This window comes from Bolinopsis microptera, chromosome 9, assembly GCF_026151205.1.
Source record: "Bolinopsis microptera isolate Bmic1 chromosome 9, MBARI_Bmic_1.0, whole genome shotgun sequence".
Lineage (NCBI taxonomy): Eukaryota > Metazoa > Ctenophora > Tentaculata > Lobata > Bolinopsidae > Bolinopsis > Bolinopsis microptera.
The window spans coordinates 8,635,619-8,663,411 of NC_087080.1; the positions used below are offsets into that span (position 1 = coordinate 8,635,619).

Genomic DNA, 27,793 nt, shown 5'->3' on the forward strand with positions numbered 1-27,793 from the left:
GTCATACGTTGTATGACCCGCCGCGCGGCTCCCCCTGTATAGTGAAGCGACAGTGGGGGTCACCACGTGATACAATAAAATATCTGTTCCATATACAGGACCGTCGACGAGTCCAACTCGGCGCGCGTCCTGCAGGTTGTAAACCTACAAAGCGCTACAATGAACATTACAGCACCGGGGTTTGTTCATTGTTAATGGGCTAACCCGGCGCAATTTTCGTTAATTATGTAATCAAAATTTTCTTTTTTTAAACCAATTTTCGTTTAGTGAGTGCTTTGCGATTATTTCATTAATTAATCCGTTGTGATAGCTTTTAATAAATAAATGGCTTAACATGAACATGTAAAACATTAATTGAGATATTACAAAAATCTTCTCAAGTCTCAGACAGCAATGAATAATTTGTAGCGCAATGCACTACTGGGTCGCGCCGCGCATAAAATAATTCTTCTCGCAACCACTTCGGTAGATCGGCGAGATGCACCACTGTGCCTCACTGAGCTGCGAAGGATTGACATCGTGAATCAATGAATAATGTGTATTTCTTGTATCTCTACATCAAAATTTAACTCAATAATGGGGGGGGGGGTGTCTAATCTTGATTACGTAATATAGGAGGGGGTTGGGTCTTGATTACGGGGGGGGGGGGGTCAAACCTTGATTACGTCATATAGGGGGGTTCAGTCTTGATTAAGGTTGATTACGGAGGGGGGGGGGGGGGAAATTGCCAAAATATTGATTACGTAATATGTGAACGACCCCTAATATAGTAGAGGCTCTTACGGGCAAAAAGACGTGTTTTCTGCTACGAGTTTAGAGACCTAACCGCTAATTGGACACAATAGTATGATGTCTAAGGATCGATAATATGTTAAGAAGTATAAATTTGGCCTTATTAGTCACGTGCTATACCAATGCGCGTTTTAAACTTTGACAGTCTATTACTCTAAGGCAAATAAAGTAATTATATCCATATTTTGTCAGCAATAAGATCACATTATTTTCTATTTAGTGTGAAAATATGAGCTAGAACGGACATAATCTCGCTGAGTTATAGCTGTTTGAAATTTATGATGAACGCGCGGGTGCCAATTGATAACAACTAAATGCTTTTGCGCGTAGTGCGCGTCGAAAATTTGGCAAAAACGCTTGCGGAGTGACAATATTCAAACTTCGATTAAGTATATGAAGTGGGTACTTCTCGGAAAGGAAAAATTTAGGCAATCACGATGTGACTATTTTTGGGTTGATTTAATACAACAGCAAAAAATTATTCAAACTTAAAGCAAAAAAGTCAAAATTTTTACCACTTTTTTGGATTTTTACCTCAGAACAAATAGAGGGATTTGTTTTATTTTTATACAATCTTGTGCGGCTGTCTTTTAGCTATCTTTATGCAAGTTTTGCCGACATGCCAACAAAATTAACTTGCTCAAAATATCAAAAAACATGGTTTTTTGGCCTATTTTTGGCCCAAAAATCGGTTTTTTGCGATTTTACCCCAGAACAATCAGTCCAATCATCTTGAAACCACTTTCAATCGATTCTACGGTCAAAAATACGTCTAGTAAGGTGTATCTGGGGTCCCTAACGTATCGAGCATACAATGCCCGTAAGAGCCTCTACTAATATAGATAGATAGCCCCTATACTAACTGCATTAATGATTAACAGTTAAAATGTTGACTATTTTCGACTTCGTCTCGGGCAATATGCAATCTAGGTAAACTATAGGTAAAAATATAATATTAATCATAAGCTAAAATGTACTAATCTTTGTATTCTAAATGGGGAAAAGAAGAAACATTGTCAGTCAGTCGAGAAAATTGTCAGTCAGGCTATATGGCAGCTTTGTAGATGTTGTGACTATGCTAGTAGTGGTCCCAGGCTTGCGACTGGAATTGCGGTGTTAAATCGGTTTAATGGTATACCAACGATCCACCTCCCACTTGTTGTTTGGTACTTAGCATTAATAGTGTTAGCTGTAGCCATTTATAGCTAGAATCTTAAAACTAAAAGGGATGACAAGGAAAAGAGGAAGGAAAAAGAATAACGGAACAAACAATTAATTAAAGTATTTATAGGAGCATTAGTTATTGTAATTACAAGCTTCAATAATAAATCACTGACTAAAACTTCTAATTAAAATGACACTTGGTACGCTCGCCCATTTTCACTGGTCAGTCTGAACTTCGGTTTAGCACGTTGTACACTTATTCACCTAAGTTTCAGAATTTTTTCAGTTTAGCAGAGTTAGTACCCGTGTTTCAATAAAATCAAAAGATATCAGGGGAGTTCTTTAATAATGTTATGGTCATCTAGAATACCGAACTTCCTGAAAACGTTATCATATTTCCTCAGACAACGTTTAATGCCTTTAATCAGTCTATCACGGCTATATCCTCTATCAATTAGAATTTTGAATATTTTGTGAAGATGGGAGGTAAAGATATCCAATCTAGTGCAAACATTACCATATCTAAGAACTTGACTTGAAAAAACGTTGTAGCCAACCTCGGTTGGGATGTTACTGTGAGGAAATGTCAAAATCGGCGCGCGCTACTTATATATTTGAGAATGTTTTGAGCATCACAATCAGCTGACCATGATAATCTGTAATATGTATCATGGGTTGATTAAAATCAAAGGAAAATCATTTCATTATGAGAACATGGCAAATTGTCACATGTACATTCTACAATCACATATTAGTCACAATGATAAATCGAATAAAGTGACCGAACTTGGTGGCATCAGGCATGATGACATTTTTCCTAATTTACAAAGTTTAAGATAGTGTAATAATTTGCTAACAAAACATCTTTAAATATAAATACCCCCGAGATTCGAGAAGAGATCTTGCCCTATTCGATATTGAATATTCTAACAAAACACAAACTACAAAAACTATATATATAGATATGTACGACATACGTGCATTGATTTGTGTGATAAACATTCCGATTAATGTACAGTTAACAATCAAACTACCATAATTATACATGTTATGAAGTTAAGAAAAGCTTTCGAAGGGACAGCTGCTATTTTATAGATACATGTATTGTTATTTGTCCATCAACAGTGGTACATTCTATACCATCTGGTGTTCAGATCTCCAAAAAGTGATTATGACATGCCGTAGAAAGAATTAAAATCAAATCACAATGTAACATGAATTATATTTGTTGATGGACAAATTACGTCCGCTTCAATACAAAATGTTTTAAAGATTTTGGCTGAGAGTCCGATGACATTATTTCAGTTATAAAAAAATTTATATTTATATTTTTGATTAGACAGTGCATGTTTTATTATTGATCCTGTTCACTTCAACTTGAACGCAAATTATTTCTAGATGGAAATTAACAAATAAATAGTAGACTTGAAGACCACTTGGCTGAGAAGGGATCATCGACATTTTTCGAGATCCGATCATTTTATTTCCCGGATAAACATTTTGAGCTATCTATATTTCCTCACCAAAATAAGTCATTCTCAAAGGCTTACATTAATTCAGATAAACCTCATTTTATTAAAAATTTATCAACATTTATATCTATGAGCACTTGGCGTAAATATTCTTTTCGTTACACCACGAACATTTTCTGCGACAATGGTGCCGAAAATACAAAATCTCCCTAAAATTCAAAGAAATTTAACCTAACGAAAATATTTTAGCAATTTTATATTATTCTACCAAAAGTATGCTATTATCATAGTATGAAATAATGATAATGACCAAATTGGTGAATAACGACCAAATTGGTTTTCATATCAGCAATACAAGTGGCTGTACTGTTGAATCCTAATTCAATAATTACCCGATACGGTCTAAAGTTGACTAACCTAATCACAAATTTACATGAGAATATTTATAAACTGCTTTCAATACGCGTTATCACTTTATATGAAGTAAATATGATCATTGAACCTATGAAATGTCAGCTTGGATAAACAGAAAATGGCTCAAGTTCCGAGAAACATATCGGTTTATTGCACGACATTTCTGTGACGGACTGTTGAAGAGGTGGTGATTTCCTCTTGCTTAATGGCGTCCTTGTTGGCTGCAGCTTCCACCTGAATAGTAAAAGTTGTAAAAATAGTAAAAGTTGTAAGTAAGCATAATCCAAAAGCAAACTCATTCCAAAAGCAAACTTTTAAGTCGTCAACGAGACCACTGTTTTAACTCCTCCTCCACTGCCCATAAAACAAAAAATGTTACCGCACCTTGACCTTGTCCTTTGGTTTTCTGAGGTAAGTGTTGATGAAGAAGTTGCAGAAGAGAAGGAAGTAGCTGCCGTACATGCAGAGGGAGAGGTAGATGTTGGTTGTACCCACATAACAACTCTCGCCCTGTACCACCATTTTCAGGGCGTATACGTTGACAAAGATACCTGGGTAAGCATGGCATTAAATATTAGGGAGATTGTAAACAAAAACAGAGTCAAATGTTTGACATTTATTATTGCTTCAAATCTACCGACGTCCGACAACCAGCTGAAACTTTAGGGGGTTTTGTTTCGTTGCAAGATTTTGGTGCGAATGTATAGGAAATGTTATAAACATACCGGCGACCATCTGAAGAATCTGGGCAGTTGTGATGCAAATTGGGATAAACTTGGGGGTTTTGTGGCCGGATGCCCTGATAGCGTAGTAACTGTACATGATAGCGTGAACCATGTAATTGATCGCGCTGAACCATCTACCTGAAAATTGAGTTATTTAAAGTATTTGAACAGCATTCCAATCAATTGTTCATCAAAGAATGTGATAAGAAAGTCCTACCCTAGCAGACTTTTATAATAGCCACTCATTGGGCTAAGACATCATTGATATCTTGACTAACCAGTTGCAACAGGGTGTCCGTAGCTGTACCAGCAGTACACAAAAACAGTGATGTGATGATACCAGTGCAGGAATATCAGTCTCTGTTTTCTCAGGACCACAAAGATTGTGTCTCCCAGTTCTGGCAACTTGCTGAAACATGGAAATACGTCAAACACCTGACATTTGAGGCGATTATATTAGGTAAAGCATTGCGGTACTTGAATATAATCTATCTTTTCTAGAGGAGATGAGGTGGTAGCGCGTGCTAGTTCACGTACTGGTTCCAATATAATACAGTAATAAGTATTATATAGCCGATAGCGTGTTCATCTTCCAGTGAGGAGATACTCAAACCGAGTGGGCGAGTGAGCCGAGTAACTTAATCCCTTATGACTTCAGAGCTGTAAGGTTTACGATCAGGCTTTTTAATGCAACTGGCGTGATTTAAGGCTTTCCCCATGCCTGGGGCCGGTAATTCAACTTCCACTTTAGAAGATCAGGTGCCGGTCCCACGACGCTAGAATCAGCTCAGTTGGTTAATTCAGGCTGCGCGCGGCATTTACTGCGCCAGAAGTAGTGTACTATCAAAACTTTTATCGTGCGGCATTCGCGCGTGCCGCACATGATGAGCCCATTTTATTTTCTTCCGTGTTACACAGTTACAGTGGTAATTGTGGTAATTTTCCCAGTCCATTTGACGATCAGCAGATAAATCGAGACTTCACAAAGGATAATGTAACTTGCTGTGACGGAATTGCTGTTATCTGCGAACAATGGGAAACTAAAGCCATGCGGACAATGGAACCCTGAAGTGTTGGTTCCAGGAATTTAGGTGTACCAGGATTGGAGCCAAAATACACAATTAATCACAATATTACAACCAATTTTTCAAGCGGCGTCGAACAGCTCATTATAAATTTAAAAGCAAACCTGAACATGAAAAGAAACGCCCAGAGAGGAGAGTTATTTTGGGACGGCTGTTCATTGAGATAGCTTAGTGAGCACATTGTATAGAGCCACCCGTTCCTGAGAAATGACAATGTCATGAGTAAATACGTGAGAGTAGGTAGACAGTCTGTTGTATATCAGTGTGTAACTTAGGTTCTGCTAGTAATGTGATATAACAGTGTGTGTATCTAAGACCTAAAGTTGGATCCGAGTAGAGTTAGAGCCGTGTTGTACGACTGTGCATTATATAACATGTCAGTGTAACATTTATTGTAACCTGCGGTGAGATCTAAATGTGGCTTAGTATAGACTGTGTGTAATTGTGTATGTTGTTTGATTTAGCCAACAACTGATATACAAAAGTTTTTAGTTTATGTGGACAGTATCATGACTCGAATGAAAGCATGTCACGCAAAACTGCCATAAGTTTGCTACTCAGCTTGGATAATTTCTTTGTAAGCAATTATGGGAAGATTTCTGCAGAATATAAGATAGGTCACGCTAATAGATTGCTTATTCATTATCTGATATGCTTTAATTGTCTTAAAGTTATTAGCATTGTGACGTTTCGCGTGATAAGAAAAATTGTACAACAGAAAAATATTTCTTATGAAACTCATGTGACACTTCGTGACGTCAGGGCCATCCGAAAATTAACTCTAAATGAAAACACAAAGGAAGCCAGGACATCGTTTCAAACGAGAATAACTTTAGGCATGGCAACAATTAAATTTTATCAACACATGTGATGGACATAAAAAATCTGTCCTGTTTTGTCAAGGTAATTTTACACATTTACATTTGAACTGATAAAAGCTAAATACTCACTCTTGGGCATCGCTTAATATTCCGCCGAATGTTCTGTAAGCACCCCATATGCTGAAGAGGGCGAGGGCAAGTGACCAAATAAACAATTGAGGGCGCAATTTGAAAGGCGTTCTGGTCTTCATGTATGACTGAAATTATATTATGTGTTAACATTATAACTAATTCTAAATATATCTTGTTGTATTTGGAAACTCTGTAAATCCAATTAAGAATATCTTTTTAAAGGATATAGAATAAAAATGTAAACATTCCATAAGGAATATCACTGCAAATGAAGCCAGGTCATTTATAATTGTGTCTGCAGTTGGCACTGGTACAGACTGTGAGCATGTGGTGATTGTGCGTACCATGTAATGTGCAAGTAATTCATCCTACCCACTGTCTGTTTACATTTACAATGAAAATTCAATTAAGAACGGCAATTGTCAATTGTGTCGCTGTTGCACGCTCATCATCCACAGCGGCATTTGAATGGTTAATTTTGTTAACACTAAACTTTCAAAATTATTATATTTTACATTGAATAAAATTGTGGAAATTAGATTTCATGATAAATTAGATTTCCAGTTTCCATGCTACCTGATAAAAAATATTCCACCATGCCAGTTATTTGGTCGCCTCCTAGGGTAACCGTACATGGCATGGTAGTGATGCCTTTCAAATCAATATCAAATCAAAAATAAAAAGAAGAATTAGATATAATAAATACCTGGCCCCAGAAGATAAGGATAACGTATACGAGTGATATGTAGATAGAAAGTGTCCAGTTGTGCTTCATCCATTGTAGCAGGTAGTCAAAATCACCAACTTTGAATGCCTCCCAGAACATTGACATTATTGCGATTTTCCTTTACGCCCTAGTTAGATAAGTCATGAAGTTAATCAATTTAATTAAACTGTCCATACTATAGTTAAATGTGTAATGAAATGAAAAGCTCAAACAATGATTTTGTTAATTTGGATACACGGACAATAAATACGTCGGACATTATGGTTTTCATTATACTAAAATATTAATCATGTATGAATTAAGACGTACAAATAAATGTGGATATTAACAGACGTGAATCACCTGCCAACAAATATCCAAATATAAAACAGGAAATGAGTCAGTCTCAAAACAGTAACAGCCCACACGACCAACACCACAGAAACATGACAATACAAACGCTGCTTCACAACAAATTGGTGTCATAATAAATGTGCGCGGCAAATCAGACCATTCGGGAAATAAATGAGGAGATTAATCACCGTCACCATGATAATTACTTCACATGAGATATAAATTCTTATCTCCGTGACGGGTTTCTTATAGAAACAGGATATATCGCCTGACCAGACTCTGTTATCTCATTTAATAGGCAGGTAAAACACTGAAATGTTTAAAAAATTGTTCAAAACATTAATTTATCTGACTCTTAGTTTTCGTTTTACACGTAGTTTTAGAGGAGAGCGGTTTCAAAATAGTTTGAAATACTGACGTTCATGTTATTTTTACACAATATTAGGAGGTCAGAAAACTGACGTAATTTTTGTATTTAAATGGTCTCTAACAGTAGAAGATAGCACTAAGTTTTGATATTTTTATATTATAAGCATATAAATGTTTTTGAAAGTTTTAAAAATGTGTATCTTGGGATGAAAATCGTAGAAGAAACATACTGCTGACAAAGTTGATAATAGTGATACCGAAGAGACAGTCAGAGAACTCTAATAAGAGTTATTCAAGAAAGAACTCTTCACTTTCACAGTCTCTTGTGGGCACTCAAAAAAGTATTTTGTTAACACGTATAACTTCACCTAGAGCGGCCTAGAGGGTGTCTATATGAATCACTCTCTCAAGCTTCAAATTGATTTCAAAAAGGCTACACGATGATTTACCTAACGAAAGCAACACTTTAAAAATCAGACAGAAGTACAGTGATTAAAAGCGATCAATTATTGTCGAGCAAATACCTTGCCAAGCTGAATAGCTAATTAGTTTAGAAGGCTCGGGAGAGTACAAACGTTATATACAACGTTATATAAAACGTTAAATAAAACGTTATATACGTTACAAACGCGTATATCAAATTCAATATTGAAGAAGGACGATTAGATAAGTTGACGTGCGTGCTTTTTGTAGCAAGCAACGAGAACCAGCTTATCTCATATAACCAGGGTAAACCCTGTTATTGAATTAGAACTTTTCATCGATAAAAGGTCCAATTCAAAAACAGGCACCGCTCCCATGCGGACTGAGGAAGGCACACATTAACTTTTTCAACATTAACCATTAAAACGATGTGACGGAGTCCAACCGGTCTTGGATTTGGGCTGCCGGACCGGAACCGGACAGACATCAACTTTTTTTCCGGTTAGACGGATTTAGTCGGACCGGGAAGGAGAGTGACAAATTAGGTCGCTAGTGTTCTCTTACTCTCTTAACAAAATATTCATGTTATGTATAAAATTACTGACGGATCGGGGAAATGGTAAAAATATTGCGGATAATATATGAGAACGGTAATTAACAGCATAAGATACAATTCCGTTTTGAATTTTATTTCAATGAATGAACCCTCTGAGAATGTATCTTGAAATGCAAGGGTAATTTATCGGGAACAGGACACAAGGGCGGTAGACACAAGATTGGAGGACACGAGGGCGGTACTTTGCCAAAAGGGTGGACACGAGGGCGGCATGATACTAACTTTAACATGGACACGAGGGCGGAACCAAACACCGTCCTAAATGATGAACTAGTGATAAAGTTGTAAAAGCACACAATTTGGTTTTAATTTTTGTTTATAAGCGCACTTCTCGTCTAAAAACGCACAGGGTTATAGAGAATTTCAAATGCTTAAAGTTAATATAACTTATACCGTAGTTAATATGATTTACATTGAACTATCAATATTTTCAAACCCCGAAAAACAGTTTAAAAATATCAATAAAATTAATATACATATTTCACTACGAGTAACGGGTCATCTCAGAAGAACAAGGTAATAACTTTCGATCTCACATTCACTTGATCAACATGCTCCTTCGTAAAATGTATGGATCAATACAAACTGAAATGCAATTTATAGTCTGACGCGACAGTAGCTCTTTCGGTCTCGGGTTGGGTAAACGCAACAAAATTTAGCTGATTGGTATACAGAACAAATTTGCAGAATCGAATCTTGATTTTTAATGAGGTACATCAAAGGCCACTACATTATTATATTGTTTCGAGAATACGGGTTAGAATATAATAATATGTATCATGTATCTAATATAAATATTAGTGTATTAAAAAAATAATTTTAAGTTTTAATACTTTTAACACTACTATATAACAAATAATTTGAGGCTCTAATGATGTAGTTTTACGAAGATTTCAAGTTTTGTGTTTCAAGTTGTGTGTTTCCCTTCGTGTCCAAGCATTATAAAACAATAATTATACCTTTAGCACAAGCGTAGGATTAACAAAAGGTCTCACACAATGAGTAAACAGTTGTTCGTCCATGAGAATAAAAGAATGGGTACAGCCTACTGGCACACATCGCCAACTTCTATTCGTTTACATCGTTTGTATACTGTTTAACCAGCTATTTTCGCGGTCACTTGTCTTCAAGCCATGAATTTTCGCGAACTCAAATGAAGAAACAAGCCATAAGCAATCTATTTTGCAAATAACACCACTGCTGAATTCCCTAACCGAGCTGGCAAATAATACCCTCACCACTGCTGAACTCCCTAACAGAGCTGGCAAATAATATGCTCACCACTGCTGAACTCCCTAACAGAGCTGGCAAATAATATCCTCACCACTGCTAAACTCCCTAACAGAGCTGGCAAATAATATCCTCACCACTGCTGAACTCACTAACAGAGCTGGCAAATAATATCCTCACCACTGCTGAACTCCCTAACAGAGCTGGCAAATAATATCCTCACCACTGCTGAACTCCCTAACAGAGCTGGCAAATAATATCCTCACCACTGCTAAACTCCCTAACAGAGCTGGCAAATAATATCCTCACCACTGCTGAACTCACTAACAGAGCTGGCAAATAATATCCTCACCACTGCTGAATTCCCTAACAGAGCTGGCAAATAATATCCTCACCACTGCTGAACTCCCTAACAGAGCTGGCAAATAATATCCTCACCACTGCTGAACTCCCTAACAGAGCTGGCAAATAATATCCTCACCACTGCTAAACTCCCTAACAGAGCTGGCAAATAATATCCTCACCACTGCTGAACTCCCTAACAGAGCTGGCAAATAATATCCTCACCACTGCTGAACTCCCTAACAGAGCTGGCAAATAATATCCTCACCACTGCTGAACTCCCTAACAGAGCTGGCAAATAATATCCTCACCACTGCTGAACTTCCTAACAGAGCTGACAAATAATATCCTCACCACTGCTGAACTCCCTAACAGAGCTGGCAAATAATATCCTCACCACTGCTGAACTCCCTAACAGAGCTGGCAAATAATATCCTCACCACTGCTGAACTCCCTAACAGAGCTGGCAAACAATATCCTCACCACTGCTGAACTCCCTAACAGAGCTGGCAAATAATATCCTCACCACTGCTGAACTCCCTAACAGAGCTGGCAAATAATATCCTCACCACTGCTGAACTCCCTAACAGAGCTGGCAAATAATATCCTCACCACTGCTAAACTCCCTAACAGAGCTGTTAAATAATATCCTCACCACTGCTGAACTCACTAACAGAGCTGGCAAATAATATCCTCACCACTGCTGAACTCCCTAACAGAGCTGACAAATAATATCCTCACCACTGCTGAACTCCCTAACAGAGCTGGCAAATAATATCCTCACCACTGCTGAACTCCCTAACAGAGCTGGCAAATAATATCCTCACCACTGCTGAACTCCCTAACAGAGCTGACAAATAATATCCTCACCACTGCTGAACTCCCTAACAGAGCTGGCAAATAATATCCTCACCACTGCTAAACTCCCTAACAGAGCTGACAAATAATATCCTCACCACTGCTGAACTCCCTAACAGAGCTGGCAAATAATATCCTCACCACTGCTGAACTCCCTAACAGAGCTGGCAAATAATATCCTCACCACTGCTGAACTCCCTAACAGAGCTGGCAAATAATATCCTCACCACTGCTAAACTCCCTAACAGAGCTGTTAAATAATATCCTCACCACTGCTGAACTCCCTAACAGAGCTGGCAAATAATATCCTCACCACTGCTGAACTCCCTAACAGAGCTGACAAATAATATCCTCACCACTGCTGAACTCCCTAACAGAGCTGGCAAATAATATCCTCACCACTGCTGAACTCCCTAACAGAGCTGGCAAATAATATCCTCACCACTGCTGAACTCACTAACAGAGCTGGCAAATAATATCCTCACCACTGCTGAACTCCCTAACAGAGCTGGCAAATAATATCCTCACCACTGCTGAACTCCCTAACAGAGCTGGCAAATAATATCCTCACCACTGCTGAACTCCCTAACAGAGCTGGCAAATAATATCCTCACCACTGCTGAACTTCCTAACAGAGCTGACAAATAATATCCTCACCACTGCTGAACTCCCTAACAGAGCTGGCAAATAATATCCTCACCACTGCTGAACTCCCTAACAGAGCTGGCAAATAATATCCTCACCACTGCTGAACTCCCTAACAGAGCTGGCAAACAATATCCTCACCACTGCTGAACTCCCTAACAGAGCTGGCAAATAATATCCTCACCACTGCTGAACTCCCTAACAGAGCTGGCAAATAATATCCTCACCACTGCTGAACTCCCTAAAATTGCACTAATAAGGACGATGAATCGTCTACGTCAAACAGCGGTACATTGTGCACGGGAACAAAGCGTTACCTAATAGTCACTGGTAGTTACTATCAATAGGAACGGAACACGGACCTCGCCTTCTTACACGTGCGTCATACTGATTTGATAAGCCCGGATCCTGGCTCTCTTTTGTGTCCCACAGTGCCACGGGGCATTACGGTCATACTTCACAGCAAGCATCACTGTAATGGCGGTGGTTTTTGATTACCATGCAAATCAAGCATTTTGGTGATGACCCCCTAATATTTGTAGTGATCATATTTGGTTTAATTTACGAGAGTAACCAACTGCACTCTAACAGTCTCAGAAAGCAAATAGTGTTCTAATATATTAATCTAGAGCAACGAATTTGAAGATGGGAAGTTGTGAAGTGACTTTGATTTTTACAAAAAGCCAATCATTTGATTGCCAATTTGTAAAGATAAAATATCCTGACTAGAAATAAACCCTGGATCAAGACACAATATTATAATATATGCCAGCAGTAAAGCCATCTATTTAAGTACTGTCCATAACATCTCATTACTATCACTTCACGTGGGACACAGTACGCAATAGCTACCTTACTTTTGATACCTTTGATCTGCTTCGTCGAAATTCGACAGGCCATCAGAGTTGCTAACCACCCCTGAGAGCAGATGCCTCTCGATCGTGACTACGGACTAGTGACTTGTGTAGTGTTAACTTAACACCAGTATTGCGAGAATGGAAGACACTGAATACCCATGCTGCCATCTTCCTCGCTTTATCACGACTAGATCGTATGTGTGATGTCCAGGACGAATCACTGGATACTGTTATACCGAGATCACGGAGCTGATCCACGGGAGTGAGCTCATTATTATCGAGATCACTTATAATTATATTAGGGGCCTCACAGGATTTCTGCTTAATACGCTAGAAACTGAGTTCCTAAGGAACTTAGTTCCTAAGGAACTTAGTTCCTAATGAACTCTGGAAATACTTAACTCGGCATTATTTTGACCGTAGAATCAAAGTGGTCCGGTTATGATTGGACTGATTTTCATCTGTATTTTGATTTAATGAACTCATACTGAATATCTCTTTTTCTTTCGATTTGTTTCTTGGATTAAGATACATTTTTGTTCTCATGATAATAATAATGAACTAATAAAATTTGGATTGTGGGGTCGACCAGCTGACCTCTATTCACAGCACCCTGTAAAATCACATCAAGTCTCAGAGAAAACGACACGGATGAACTCAGCCCTACCCTGCAACCATATCTGCAAACATATTTCGCCTCTCGACAAGTGGACTCCTCAAACCACGCTAGATAGAGACAACGCTGAACCCATTACTAGTCCAACTACACAGCAACGATCACAAACATCCTCGCTCCCACCACCTGATAATGCTCCACTAAAAACGAACGACTTATATACCACATCTAAATCGTAATCAATTATTTACTTGAGTAATATACTACGCTTCAATCAATGCTATTCATAACTAATTATATCCGAGAGACCACATTTGATCCAGCAATTTACAACGCTACAATTAATGGCAAATTATGCTAGTCGTAACTAATTGCATCCAAGATACCATACATACCCCTGGAGGGGGATTATTTAAAAAATATAAGTGATACGAAAAGAGTGTATTAGCAGGAGCTTTCAAAATACATATTGTGTAAATCGTTTTCATTATTCAGCTACCATACATACCATTCAATTTCATAACATTTGCGGTCATATGATCTGGTAACCAATCAACTATTCACGAACACCTGTTCGCGAACAGGGGTCGGGCTATCTGAATACTGCCGGGATATGATGTAATAACAAATTGACAAATGATACTCACATTAGGCATTCATTATTGCATCTAAATTATTTCACTTGCATTAGGCTTAGAAATTTATTCTCTGGTCAACAGATTTCAAATGTTTAATTAATTTGTAGTATGACAGTAAGGTATATAAGAAGTTATTTAATTTTGCTTGGGCTATTATATTGACTAGGTATTGAGGTTTAATGATGATATGGAATTTGAATTCAATATAAATTTACACTATTTGGTTGGGGCATTTTGCATAGTAAATATGGTTACTACTCATATATATCATATTATTTGATTGGTATTCGATTTCTGATTATTTCTTAGGAATATGATTATTATATCTCAATTTGGCTTTAGGTAGGGTGCCCCGCTAAAAGAACTGGATTCTTCCAGGAAGCATCCCGTGCACAGACCTTGGTCTACATATATATTAAATTATTAACCATTCATTCTGTATGTGCACGAAAATTTATTTCAATCAAAACAAGTTGCTCCATAGAAAATGAAAACATAAAGAAGCTATTGTAACCTATCAACTTAAGGCTCCATCAGCTCCATGAGGTGATCAATGGGGCAATGGTCACGTGACTACTCATGATTGTACCTTTACAATACAACACTCTAACTCTATTGCTTACACAATACACATACATTGTCTTTAACTTTACGTTGATACGCACCAGTTGTGTCTGTGTTTCCTTCGTGTTTTCCTTCGTGTACATGTTTAAATACAATTTTAAATGCTTTGTTCCATTATGTAGATCAATTGTGGTTAGCTTTCGTTAATTTGAGTTTTCCCGTTCAGGATTTCTAATGGTGCATGAAAGAATGTCGTCAGCTGAGAGTTCGTGTCATGAAGATTCGAAACTTATGTTACCGGCAACAACCACAGCAAAGTGGACGAAGAGTGACATTCTCCTGATCACACTCGGGTCATTTATAAAGTTTGGTGATGCTGCGGAGATATACCTTCCTGGGGTTATGACACAAATAATATCATGTGAACTTGGCTTATCTTCCACCCAAGAGGGTATTCTTGGGATGATTCTCTTCCTCTTTTTAGCTGTGTCTTGCCTGGTTTCAGTTCCTCTTGTTAAATGGTTGGGGGAACGACGGACAATATTACTGTCGATGTATTTATCGATCCTGTGTTCATGTTTTTGCGCTGGAGTTCCAACATTCTTCAACCTAGTCATTGCCAGGGCTTTAATAGGACTTTGTGTTGGTCTCAACTCTTCAACGATTGGGGTTTTCATCAGAAAAAGGGTATCCTCTGAAGACAATATAACTCCCAGCATGTTTATACACGGCAGTGTAACTTTTCCCCTCGGAGCAGCCTATGTATCTATCATAGGCTACTTCCTGCTAGATTTGCTTGGTTGGAGATTTTTTCTTCTAGTTGTTTCCCTCCCTTTGTTTATTCCGCCCATATTCATGTTGCATTTCTCTTTTAGAGAGGATACATCTACAGAGATGACGTATGTAGAGTTCAACGAAGGGCAAAACTATAGAGAAGTACACAATTTCAAAGTGAGAGCTATCAGGTTATGCATCTTCCAAGGATTTAGCAAGTTGGCTGGATATGGTAGCATATTACTTCTTCCAGCCCTGATAAGGAGATACAAGATACTGGACTCTCCTCAAAATGATGAAAAGTGTTCGCAGGTAGTACAAGGGTCCGATTTTCTGATATTAGCAGCTGTCACTGGGGGAGCTGCTTTTTTGGGGAGGCCATTGTGTTACTACCTCAGAAGAATCTGCAAATTTACATGGCTGCAATCATTTGGTGCTGTCAGCATGGGCTTGTGCTATGGTCTGATCCTTGCAAATCCAGGGAAAGTTGCTGAAGCTGTCTTGTTGTGGATTGCAATGCTAGGTTTCTCCATGCAGGAAACAGAGGCTTGGCTCCTCATGTTAGAGCCGCAGTATTTTGGAGGACGTGTCATCCTTGGAGCGGCTGTGGTCATTGCCTCTGGTTATATAGGTGGAGCAGTAGGGGTCTCTTTTGTCGGTTTTGTGGATCCTCTTCTAGCTACTTCAGTCATTGTCTGTGTTTGTTTATTGCAAGCTTTAGTAATTTTTACAATGGCCGATGGTACTGAATACTGATAATTAGCATTTTAATGAACATTTCTCAGGATTAGCGGTAATTATGTGAGTAACAAATTTTCTTGTTTTTATTTAGACACTTTTTATTTATTAATTTATTCAGATATTAAGTTATGACCCTCTAACTTATAATTCGAAAGTTACTCTTTGTAACTATTGTACGTACAAATTCTCAGAAAGCAAATCGTGTTCCGATATAACAAATTTTAAAATGGGAGAGTTGTGAAGTTGTGGAGTGACTTTGATTTTTACAAAACCCCGATCATTAGATTTCCAATCTGCAGACACAACATAATAATATCCCTAACTAGAACACCCAAACATTTTGATAACGTAATATGTGAACTACTCCTAATATCACCTTAATAACACCAGAATGTGTGTGTGTGTGTGTGTCTGTCTGTCTGTCTGTCTGTCTGTCCGTGTGTAATTTCCGGTCGGTTATACAAAAAAAACGGTAAGAGTTACGGGACTGATTTTTTCGGTATAGTGTCGACAAAACTCTGATGAAGCCCATAGGAAATTTTTTTTAAAATCGGCCAATGGTAAGTGGTTTAATTGATGGTTTTGTACCACAAATGTTACATAAAATTGCGTGAGCAGAACGGCAAGAGTTACGGGGCTTGCTCTCTCTCTCTCATTACTGTGTAATATGTTATAGCTGCATTTAAGTAGCGGCATAATTGGATTAGCCTGGAAGATTCGCTGTAATGTTATACCTTAACACCCTACGCGCGTGGGGTGGACTCCTGGGGTGGACTTTTATTCAGCGCGTATTTTGTAGCCTGTTCAACTTGACGTTTTGATTCGTTACTATCTCAATGTCACAGATACACAGAATGTGAGGTGATCATCTTAAAGAGAAACGTCTCAGCTTTCACCTGGTGTAAAGTTTATCTTTGTACTCAAAATATAGCTCGCTCAGTGTGCAATAGAAGTTGACAATACAATAACCACGTCTGCGACCGATCGTCAGATACCGGAGTGTTGCACAAAATTGGGTCCCTAAATTAAAATTCTATGACACAGTTACCATGCAGAAATGTCTAGGGAAACATTTGGTGAAAGTTTCAACTCTCTACTATAAAAATAGCGATAGTTATTGAAGATAAACCGTGAGAAACTCCCTCTTGTCGAGATCAACGCTCTAGGAACCTCCCTTCTGTACCACGTGACAACGATTTGAGCGTCACGTGGCCGTCACGTGACAAAAGTGCGCGCATCGGATGGAGCAGTCTCGTGGGAAATCCTGATTGCCTGATCGATCTCGTGGGAAATCCTGATTGCTACGGAAAGGGCTGACAACCACAGTTATTTCCCTTCCTCAATTTTCCAGTTCACTTGCTCAGTGCTGTCAGTTGTTTTTTGTTTGCCCTGCTATATAAACTTCACTCCGTCATAATCCCCTACTCCCCTATCCAATGAACTGTTTCTGTTACAGCTGCCATTCTGTTGACTGGACCCTAACTTAGTCTTATCATTTTCACTTGATAACTTTATCCGTGTGCACTTTCTCGAAACTCAACTTATCTTTGTCAAGACTCAGCTAATCTCAGAACTCAATGTTGCCTTAACAGACTTACTTGTCACTGCAATGGGCCCTCCTTTAAATGCAAATATCATATGAGCAGCTGATCGATTTATTGCTTGAACTGTGCATCCTTTTAAAAAATAAATAAGGTCAATTTTACTATCGTGAAACTTAGTCACTGAAGACAACGCAATCTGGCTGTGCCGGTTCCCCTCTGCCTAGATCACTTAGAATATCCATAGTTAGCAATACTTTTATCGTTTAATGCAGCGATATAGCCAGTTATCAATGCTACATAGTAGATTTTAGCCTGTTCCAATCATCCTTATATCGCGTTAATGGAATTTATGAAATTGCCTACCGTTCAAATCGCTCTCTGTTGTTAGCACCACACTGATTAACTACGATGTTCCAATTTTTTAGAATTATGTCCGACATAATTCTAATTTTTGCTGTTACAGCAGATAGTTATGGTGTAATGGCACGCAGGAATAAGTCATCCCTGTCCTCCAAAAAGCCCATGAAAAGGTATTTGGTAAGCTATGTCTTTTCCAATATCAAATCCAATGTATCACAATCTGTGGACTTTCTACTCAAAAACTAGATTGATTAATTGATAATTCATTGCTGATTGTTCACGCGCCCTGTATGGAAGTATATAAATGGTAATCCGCATACTCCAGGAAGAATTGAAGCAATCTCAAAAGAAAAGAAGGGAATCTGGATCCTTCGTCGGATCGTCAAAGAGCTTAGAGGGGAGCTCTACGCTTCACTGGCCATGCAAAGCAGGGAGAGTGACGGAGGCGGAGGCACTGCTGGCTGCTGGAACGGACATTAACAAGCTGGACAGAACGCAGTTTAACCCTTTCATGGACGCGATCAACTCAGGTAAATCATTCGACCGCCTTAACAATATGGGTTTATTGGTAATAGTAGCAAGAGGTTTTAGTCATGCGTTTGATTACAGCACAGTGTGAAACCCTGAAGCATACGTCGAGCTCTAAACTCTGTTTTGTCTAATAATCAATTATTTGAATATTGAAGGATTAAATTTGGTAACTTGATGATCACACAATTAACAGGACAGGTCGACTGTGCTAGATGGCTGCTGAGGCAAGACGGTTTAAAGCTTCAGACCGAGATATGGTCGTTTTGTAGGGAGAGGGTGCTAGAGTCATTGCTAACAGCTTAACAGAAGGTAAAATCCTGAACTTTTGTTCATTGATTAAAAATCACCATTCAGACATACAATCGTTCAGATGTAAAAATTATTTATTCACTATTTTGGATTACATTTAGTTACAGGACTAACATGCGACATCCGTCGTTGACCTTTGTCTTTAATTCAACAAGGTAGGGAGAGCGATCCATGGCTGTCCCGATAGACCCACTCAGACTCCTGCCGGAAGATACTCCTCCGGTTGATCCAGATGAGACAGTTCTAGCAGATGATCAGTTACAGACTGAAGAACATATCCCACAGATCAATGCGTCAACATCTGCAAATGAAGGTACTTCAATCTGCTCTTCTTGTATATGTCTTTGTGCCTGCGTCTGTGATTGTACTGAAGTGTACTCTGTGTGTTTGTGTCTGTGTCTGTCTTTGTATCGTGTGTGTGTCTCTGATTGTACTGCGTGTGTCTGTAATTGTAATGTAGTGCACTGAAGTGAACTATGTGTGTTTATGTGTGTGTGTCTGTGTGTGTCTGTGTGTGTCTGTGTGTGTCTGTGTGTACTGTGTCTGTCTGTGTGTCCGTCTGTGTCTGTGTGTGTCTGTGTTTATGCCTGTGTCTGTGTGTCTATGTCTGTATGTGTTTGTGGGTGTGTGTCTGTGTGTCCTTGTCTGTGTGTTACTGTGTCTGTCTGTGTGTCTGTCTGTGTGTCCGTCTGTGTCTGTGTTTATGCCTGTATGCCTGTATGTCTGTGTCTCTGTGTGTGTGTGTCTATGTCTGTATGTGTTTGTGGGTGTGTGTATCTGTCTGTGTGTGTGTGTGTGTGTGTGTGTGTGTGTGTGTGTGTGTGTGTGTGTGTGTGTGTGTGTGTGTGTGTGTGTGTGTGTGTGTGTGTGTGTGTGTGTGTGTGTGTGTGTGTGTGTGTGTGTGTGTGTGTGTGTGTGTGTTGTGTGTGTGTGTGTGTGTGTGTGTGTGTTCTTTCATAGAAGTTGTTATTTCCAAGATACGAAGTACGAGATGCTCATGGAAAAGGTCTCCGTTTGCTTTCCTCCTCCCACGAGCAGTACAAAGTGTGGGTTCAACTTTAATCTGATAGAAGATATCGTATGCGGAACCCAAGCCCGGCCATGTCTGTACATAATAACGAAAGAAACCGGTAAGTTTCTAATCATGTAAATGTTCGGCCGAACGTTTGCATTCATTTTAGACTAGTGACGAAAATCAACAATCGTTTGCCAGTTTGGTTTGCAAAATCGACAAAAAATAGTCCATTCCCCATGGCCATGATATTAGAATTCTGCCCGTTGAAATCGGCCACTCTGATTTTTATCATTGAACTTCACATTGATGACATGTTCATTCTCTACAGGTTATGCTGCGAGGGCGTTTACCTCGATAGATGTTGAAAATGCCCACAGCATTATAAATCATTTGGACCGCCGAGGGGTCCAAAACTCCTCAATCGAAGAGCTTAGTAGACATGCCAGCAACCTACAGAGACTTCAAATTCTCAGGAAACCTCTCTAGGACGGTAATACATTAACTTGTTTAGTTAATAAATTTAATAAGTAGATTTTGAGTGATGATTACTGAATACAGATATCGAGCCTCGAGGTACCATAAAAAGGGTATATAAACTTATCACTTATGCTTATATGCTTATACTATCAATGAATATCAAATCGCCTTCTCTAGTTATCAAACCCAACATAAGTTAAATCTCTGCCTACAAGGACTATTTGATATTTACAACAGACCGAGTGAATGTCTCAATCTTTTCAGGAAGCTTTATACTCCGACATCCACAATTTACCACGCCCCTGAGATCGACAAAGGTCTTTCTGATAGATTGACTTCCAGCCAATTCGATCTATCGAAGCCGAGTGGGAAGAACAAAGAACTGAAACCCCATGGTCGCAACGATGCTCCTCGCGGACAAGGGAGAGTTAGGGCCATCGGTGGTCACAAGACTGGATAATATTTATTTTTTAAGCGTTGAGGTTGTCACGAAAGCGTACTGTAACGGGACTATCAGATTTGAGTGATTTGATTTTGTGATTTGCAGTTCACGTGATTTTATTGTGATTTTAGACTGTAAAAACTATAAAGGTTCAAGTTGAACTATCGTCGCCATGATTATGTATTTTGGAACTGTTCACGTTGAAATTGCTTCGTTAATCAGCAGTCTTCCTTGGTTACTTTCTACTGTGTAATGCAGCTACGATCAACGATACTTAGCTAGTACATTCATAGTAACACTAACTGCACTGAGAAGAGTAAAAAATTTGAGCTTTGACGGAATAACATTTCCTTGTTTTTAGATACGGTTACTACTCTAGTGAGGGGTTCATAGCTGATCATTAAGGTCTTACTCACAATAATTTGTGCTCTGATATTGGCCGTACTGACGGCTGTTGAAAAAGCCACTCCGTCAGATGCGCGCCGCAAGAGTCCACCCCTGTAGACCCCACTACGTACAAAATTTGAAATTTTCCCAAAAACTTCTGATTAAGCTAGTTTGTTTTCAATAACTTTTGCAATATTTACAGTAGACCCTTCAAATTTTCACCAAATGTTACTCCAGACATTTCTGCATGGTAACTGTGTCATAGAATTTTAATTTAGGGACCCAATTTTGTGCAACACTCCGGTATCTGACGACCGGTCGCAGACGTGGTTATTGTATTGTCAACTTCTATTGCACACTGAGCGAGCTATATTTTGAGTACAAAGATAAACTTTACACCAGGTGAAAGCTGAGACGTTTCTCTTTAAGATGATCACCTCACATTCTGTGTATCTGTGACATTGAGATAGTAACGAATCAAAACGTCAAGTTGAACAGGCTACAAAATACGCGCTGAATAAAAGTCCACCCCAGGAGTCCACCCCACGCGCGTAGGGTGCTTAAGCTTATTAGGGGAGGGGGGACTGTTAGTGTTTGGGGTCTGTTTGGACTGCAGAGAGAGAGAGAGAGAGAGAGAGTTCATACGACAATGTTATGCGTGTTTTCAAATATAATATGCGGGTGTGGTGCGGAGTTAACAAGGGTTAATTTCTATAACGATTTAAATAAAAATAGAAAGCGGTTCAAGACGGGAGTGATGAGGTGTAATACTCGGTGTTCAGACCTTATGATCATGGAGTGTGGTGCCTCATGGCTAATAATGACTTAATTATCCACAAGAAATAACTGATTATGAGATTATTGTTTAAGAAACTATTGGGTCACCTAATGCGGGTTTTGACTCAGCGGGTAATTACTCCTACCCTTTTTAACTGCGGCAGTGAAATCCCGGCCGTAGGCCGGGTTACACTAGTAATAATCATAATATAATTCAAATTATGTATCTTTGATCAATTTGATTCTTGCCATTAAACTGTTATCAGTACATCAATGCTTCTTTGTGTACTTGATGAGGTCTCCTCAATCATTTGAGTGACCTGCACCAATGAACCCCCGTTTGTGCCGTATAATCATTTCTCTCCAGTGCTTGCAGTCAACACCGTCGCTCTGTCCAGATCTATCTACCCCAGCAGTAAAGCAATCTATTCAAGTACTGTCTCTGTACTTAATGAGGTCTCCTCAATCATTTGAGTGACCTGCATCAATGAACCCCCATTTGTGTCGTTCATCTCTCTCCAGTGCTTGCAGTCAACACCGTCGCTCTGTCCAGATCTATCTACACCAGCAGTAAAGCAATCTATTCAAGTACTGTCTCTGTACTTAATGAGGTCTCCTCAATCATTTGAGTGACCTGCACCAATGAACTCCCGTTTGTGCCGTATAATCATCTCTCTCCATTGCTTGCAGTCAACACCGTCGCTCTGTCCAGATCTATCTACCCCAGCAGTAAAGCAATCTATTCAAGTACTGTCGCTGTACATTTAAACATCTTTAACATATTATATATTGAGGTGATCAATGGTCACGTGACTACTCAATACTCATGATTGTAACCTTACAATACAACACTCCAACCCTATTGCTTACACATACATTGTCTTTAACTTTATGTTGATTCGCACCAGTTGTGTGTGTTTTCCTTCGTGTACATGTGTAAATACAATTTTAAATGCTTTGTTCCATTATGACATAGATTAATTGTGGTTAGATTTCATTAATTTGGGTTTTCCCGTTCAGGACTTCTAATGGTGCATGAAAGAATGTCGTCAGCTGAGAGTTCGTATCATGAAGATTCGAAACTTATGTTACCGGCAACAACCACAGCAAAGTGGACGAAGAGCGACATTCTCCTTATCACACTCGGGTCATTTATAAAGTTTGGTGATGCTGCGGAGATATACCTTCCTGGGGTTATGACACAAATAATATCATGTGAACTTGGCTTATCTTCCACCCAAGAGGGTGTTCTTGGGATGATTCTCTTCCTCTTTTTAGCTGTGTCTTGCCTGGTTTCAGTTCCTCTTGTTAAATGGTTGGGGGAACGACGGACAATATTACTGTCGATGTATTTATCGATCCTGTGTTCATGTTTTTGCGCTGGAGTTCCAACATTCTTCAACCTGGTCATTGCCAGGGCTTTAATAGGACTTTGTGTTGGTCTCAACTCTTCAACGATTGGGGTTTTCATCAGAAAAAGGGTATCCTCTGAAGACAATATAACTCCCAGCATGTTTATACACGGCAGTGTAACTTTTCCACTCGGAGCAGCCTATGTATCTATCATAGGCTACTTCCTGCTAGATTTGCTTGGTTGGAGATTTTTTCTTCTAGTTGTTTCCCTCCCTTTGTTCATTCCGCCTATAATTATGTTGCATTTCTCTTTTAAAAATGATACATCTACAGAGAGGACGTATGTAGAGTTCAACGAAGGGCAAAACTACAAAGAAGTGCACAGTTTCGAAGAAAGAGCTATCAAGTTATGTATCTTCCAAGGATTTAGCAAGTTGGCTGGATATGGTAGCATATTACTTCTTCCAGCCCTGATAAGGAGATACAAGATACTGGACTCTCCTCAAAATGATGAAAAGTGTTCGCAGGTAGTGCAAGGGTCCGATTTTCTGATATTAGCAGCTGTCACTGGGGGAGCTGCTTTTTTGGGGAGGCCATTGTGTTACTACCTCAGAAGAATCTGCAAATTTACATGGCTGCAATCATTTGGTGCTGTCAGCATGGGCTTGTGCTATGGTCTGATCCTTGCAAATCCAGGGAAAGTTGCTGAAGCTGTCTTGTTGTGGATTGCAATGCTAGGTTTCTCCATGCAGGAAACAGAGGCTTGGCTCCTCATGTTAGAGCCGCAGTATTTTGGAGGACGTGTCATCCTTGGAGCGGCTGTGGTCATTGCCTCTGGTTACGTAGGTGGAGCAGTAGGGGTCTCTTTTGTCGGTTTTGTGGATCCTCTTCTAGCTACTTCAGTCATTGTCTGTGTTTGTTTATTGCAAGCTTTAGTAATTTTTACAATGGCCGCTGGACTGAAGTACTGATAATTAGCCTTTTAATGAACATTTCTCGGGATTAACAATGATTATTTAAAACTTTATCTTAATTTACTGATCAGATAGGCACTTATTTATTCATTCAGGCATTAACTTATGACCATAACATTATATTATATATGTTATACCTAATAATATCTTTTTGTACAATCGCTCAAATTAAACTTGAATCAAAAGCAGACGAATTAAATTGTATTCCTTGTTCAAAATACCAACCAATCCCACCAATGATATTCCAAAATCGTGTAAAATTCCAAAAATTAAATAGTAGTACGGTTGAAATTATGTTTCCGATATCTGGTCTGGTCAGAGCAGTTACTAGGCAGTTAATTAGCAGTTATTAAGCAGTTACTAAGCAGTTACTAATCAGTTACTGGTTACTGGTCAGAGCAGTTACTAATGACCCAGTCTGATGATAGAAAAAGGGAAGGTAAAAGAAACTGCAGGAAAGACGTTGCTTGCCAAATACATATCAGGACATTAACCTGACCTTACTAACTTTAAGAACAGACCCTGAAAAGAGCGCCACGTTCCGTCACTCGAGAGGAATAAGTTGGAACTATAAAACACGGTGTCTCATGTCAAGCCACAAGTAGAACAAAGTAGATAAAATTGCACCTTTAATCTCAACAACAACAACAAAATTAACACCAACTAACGACAGTAAAACTCAAGATGTCATAAATTAAATTATATTTTACGAATACAGAGCAAATAAGTTAGTAAAATATAAAACACAAATTAGAAAATATAAGTTAGATTATTATCAGCCCATGTTTTTTTTTCCATCTCCTTGACTCAATCTGCACATAATGAGGAGACTTTACAGAATGTGCATGACAAATGATTTTCTATCACGGCTGCTATTTATGTGAATATTATTACGGTGTTATGAGATTAAAGACATAATATTCTTCGTCTCATGCATGTTCTTTACAATCGCAGCTAGGCTAGATTGAGCATCAGGAAGAATTGCAATTAATCTGTATAAATTAAGTGAATGTTTAAAAATGCAGAATTGAGTATAATGAAGTTAAACGATTTAAAACTTAAATATACTTGACTGTCCCGAGGAGGGTGCACTGTGTTTATTAGCAACTATCACGTGTCCGGAGTGTTCGGTATTACCAGATACGGAACTAAAGCCAAGATTCTCGTTTGGTTCCCGGGTCAACTTGTTGCAGGAAATGTATGAAAGTCATCCACCAGACGGCTGACACTGATTAGGAGATTGGGTGAAATTTGATCCTCCAAAACCAGCAAGCGTTATTTAGCCTCTGCGTTATCAAGCTGAAATTGTATTACATTAGAATGGGAGGGATATTGTTTAAAGACTATAATTATATAATTAACTTGCTCTATTTCTGTGAATAACCGTGGTTGAGAATAGCAGAGGCTTAAACGGGGAGGAGTTTTCAAGGCAGTTCCACGAAAGTATGCACTATGTAAACACTAAAAAGGTTTACCGTGCTGCATTATAATAATATTATCTATGTAATTATTATACATTAGACTATGAGTTGAACATGATAAACCTAACCACACCTAGTGCTGGCTTTTGCGTCTAAACTTCTATATAAAATACAGTCGAGTGATCTGCTAGGTAAATGGTAGTTAGTACATAAAGTTAGTATGTAAAGTCAGAACCTAAAAATGTATTAAAAATAAGATATAGGATAAAGAGTTCAGTTCAATTTAGAGAATTGACCAGATTTGAACTGTTGTAAAACTTATAAGCGCACAATAGTGCAACACTAAATTAACTCTAACCTCATATTCTATCCGTTCTTTTGCATTTAAAATTTTACTCTGTAAGTAAACGGATCCAACATTTTTATTCTTGGGGTTCTTCTTATCGTTCATCTGAAAAAGAATAAAGAATAAAGACTGGGAGCTCTAGCTACTCAGATTACTGTTCTGGTAATCTCAGCAGATGTCAGATGACAGCAGACTGAAAGAATTCAGGAACTAGCCCTGAAGGCTGGTTGTGACGTATTCTATATTCTATATCCTTGTTCGTACTGTATAATATTGACATATTATATATGAGAATGTGTAAATTGATTCTCTTATCTGAGGTAAGTACTGGGGTTTTGAAACCACCGTGATAACATTAAACATAATGGTAATATTATTACCATAATGTGGTAATATTATGCAGGTAGGTACAGTCGTCCCAGTCATCATGTTATTAAATTCCAGTTGCAGTGACTTCTATCATATTATATGGAAAGAAAACACTGAGGTGTGTTACTTGCACCATGTTCAATGTGCGAACTGGCGTGTTCCTGTCAAGGAACTTAAAAGGCAGGGTGCAGTATCGCAGGGTAGGTTCTCACATTTGGTATCTTTGGTGCAGTTATGTTCAAGCCAAGTGAACATAACATCATCTTATCACAGTACTAAAATGACTTAACTTTCAACCACTTAGAATTCTTTTTACTATGACTACCAGACAAGTACCTCTAGACTTACCTCTACAAGTTGATCTGTTGCTTCCTGCAGCGCCTCCCTATCATCTATCGCATCCAAGTTAAGTATCTTCTTTGCCTCACTCAAATCCATGTTGCCGAAGTTTGACACGGCTGCAGCCTCCCATTTCTTTGGATCTGTTAAAAAATTCCATGTTAATGTAAACAATAAATAGAGGTTTATTGTAAAATACTTTGGTTCAACACAAAATGTAAAGATGTTTGGCCAATAAAAGAAAATGATACTTACTTTGCTTTGCTGCCAAGTATTCCTCTTGAAATGTCTTTCTAAATGCTCTTGATAGTGATGTTGCTATTTGTTGTATCAAACCGATAGGAATTCTTGACATTGCAACTAAAAATAAGTACTCTTGTCAAATTTCATTAATAAAAATAATAGCAAAGATTGAAGACAAACCATTTATTCACAATCCCAATTTTGTGGCTTAGTAACTTCATTTAAGGTCTTTTGGACTCTCCTAATTGATTTCCTTGTCCTCAGAAGAGCACCTAAATATACAGAATTTTGAATATTCGAATGATTGAAAATAACAACAAAAGCAGCAGTACAGATCATATATTGACAAATTTTGAAACTGCAAGTAGTTTTAGAAAAATTTTATTCAATATGAATCGACGGACATGTTGTAAGAACCAATACAAATTTCTGGTGATTGTAAGAAATTTACTCAATTATACCAAGTTATTTTACCATAATTTTAACTTTTATCATAGACAATCGGGAAGTTGCATACATAATCGAGAAAAGATTGAAGACAACCTATTTATACCCAATCCCAAAATTG

General features: G+C 38.5%; 3 protein-coding genes and 1 long non-coding RNA gene across 7 annotated transcripts in view; 2 read left to right on the forward strand and 2 right to left on the reverse strand.

Moving 5' to 3' along the window:
- The window catches only part of LOC134820849 (vasculin-like protein 1), a 632,099-nt gene that overhangs the window by 560,746 nt on the left and 43,560 nt on the right, over positions 1-27,793 (forward strand). For 2 of the 3 annotated variants that reach the window (XM_063831485.1, XM_063831487.1), the window contains exon 1: positions 9,911-9,938. The exons of the other annotated variant lie outside the window; for it this stretch is intronic. The gene's annotated coding sequence lies outside the window, so the exon portion shown is untranslated. Of the gene's footprint in view, positions 1-9,910; positions 9,939-27,793 lie in introns of those variants that run through there. 3 annotated transcript variants of the gene reach the window in all.
- LOC134820845 (very long chain fatty acid elongase 6-like) overlaps positions 2,743-27,793 on the reverse strand; it is a 60,163-nt gene continuing 35,112 nt past the window's right edge. The window contains exons 2-8 of one of the 2 annotated variants that reach the window (XM_063831478.1): positions 7,312-7,458; positions 6,603-6,730; positions 5,757-5,852; positions 4,846-4,976; positions 4,568-4,705; positions 4,227-4,393; positions 2,743-4,076 (exon numbers count right to left, since the gene is read on the reverse strand). In XM_063831478.1, the coding sequence (XP_063687548.1) occupies positions 3,990-4,076; positions 4,227-4,393; positions 4,568-4,705; positions 4,846-4,976; positions 5,757-5,852; positions 6,603-6,730; positions 7,312-7,437 (873 nt within the window). In that variant the 5' untranslated portion in view covers positions 7,438-7,458 and the 3' untranslated portion in view covers positions 2,743-3,989. Of the gene's footprint in view, positions 4,077-4,226; positions 4,394-4,567; positions 4,706-4,845; positions 4,977-5,756; positions 5,853-6,602; positions 6,731-7,311; positions 7,462-27,793 lie in introns of both variants that reach the window. The other variant, XM_063831479.1, reaches the window with a different exon arrangement.
- LOC134820749 (uncharacterized) lies at positions 20,077-21,234 on the forward strand. The gene is made up of 3 exons (XR_010160915.1): positions 20,077-20,212; positions 20,426-20,587; positions 20,839-21,234. It is a non-coding gene; the product is annotated as an uncharacterized LOC134820749 (long non-coding RNA).
- Positions 25,195-27,349, reverse strand: LOC134820853 (uncharacterized). The gene is made up of 4 exons (XM_063831491.1): positions 27,238-27,349; positions 26,992-27,125; positions 26,287-26,379; positions 25,195-25,806 (listed from the first exon to the last, which is right to left on the reverse strand). Exons 1-4 carry the CDS (start codon positions 27,335-27,337, stop codon positions 25,783-25,785), a joined length of 351 nt encoding a protein of 116 aa, XP_063687561.1. The 5' UTR covers positions 27,338-27,349; the 3' UTR covers positions 25,195-25,782.

Bases quoted from the DNA above. Each gene is read 5' to 3' on its own strand.
- LOC134820853 (XM_063831491.1), bottom strand. From the start codon at position 27,337: ATGTCAAGAATTCCTATCGGTTTGATACAACAAATAGCAACATCACTA. The intron at 27,126-27,237 runs GTAAGTATCATT...ATTTTTTAACAG, and splicing joins ATACTTGGCAGCAAAGCAAA to ATCCAAAGAAATGGGAGGCT. The intron at 25,807-26,286 runs GTTAGAGTTAAT...ATACAATTTCAG, and splicing joins AAGAACGGATAGAATATGAG to CTTGATAACGCAGAGGCTAA.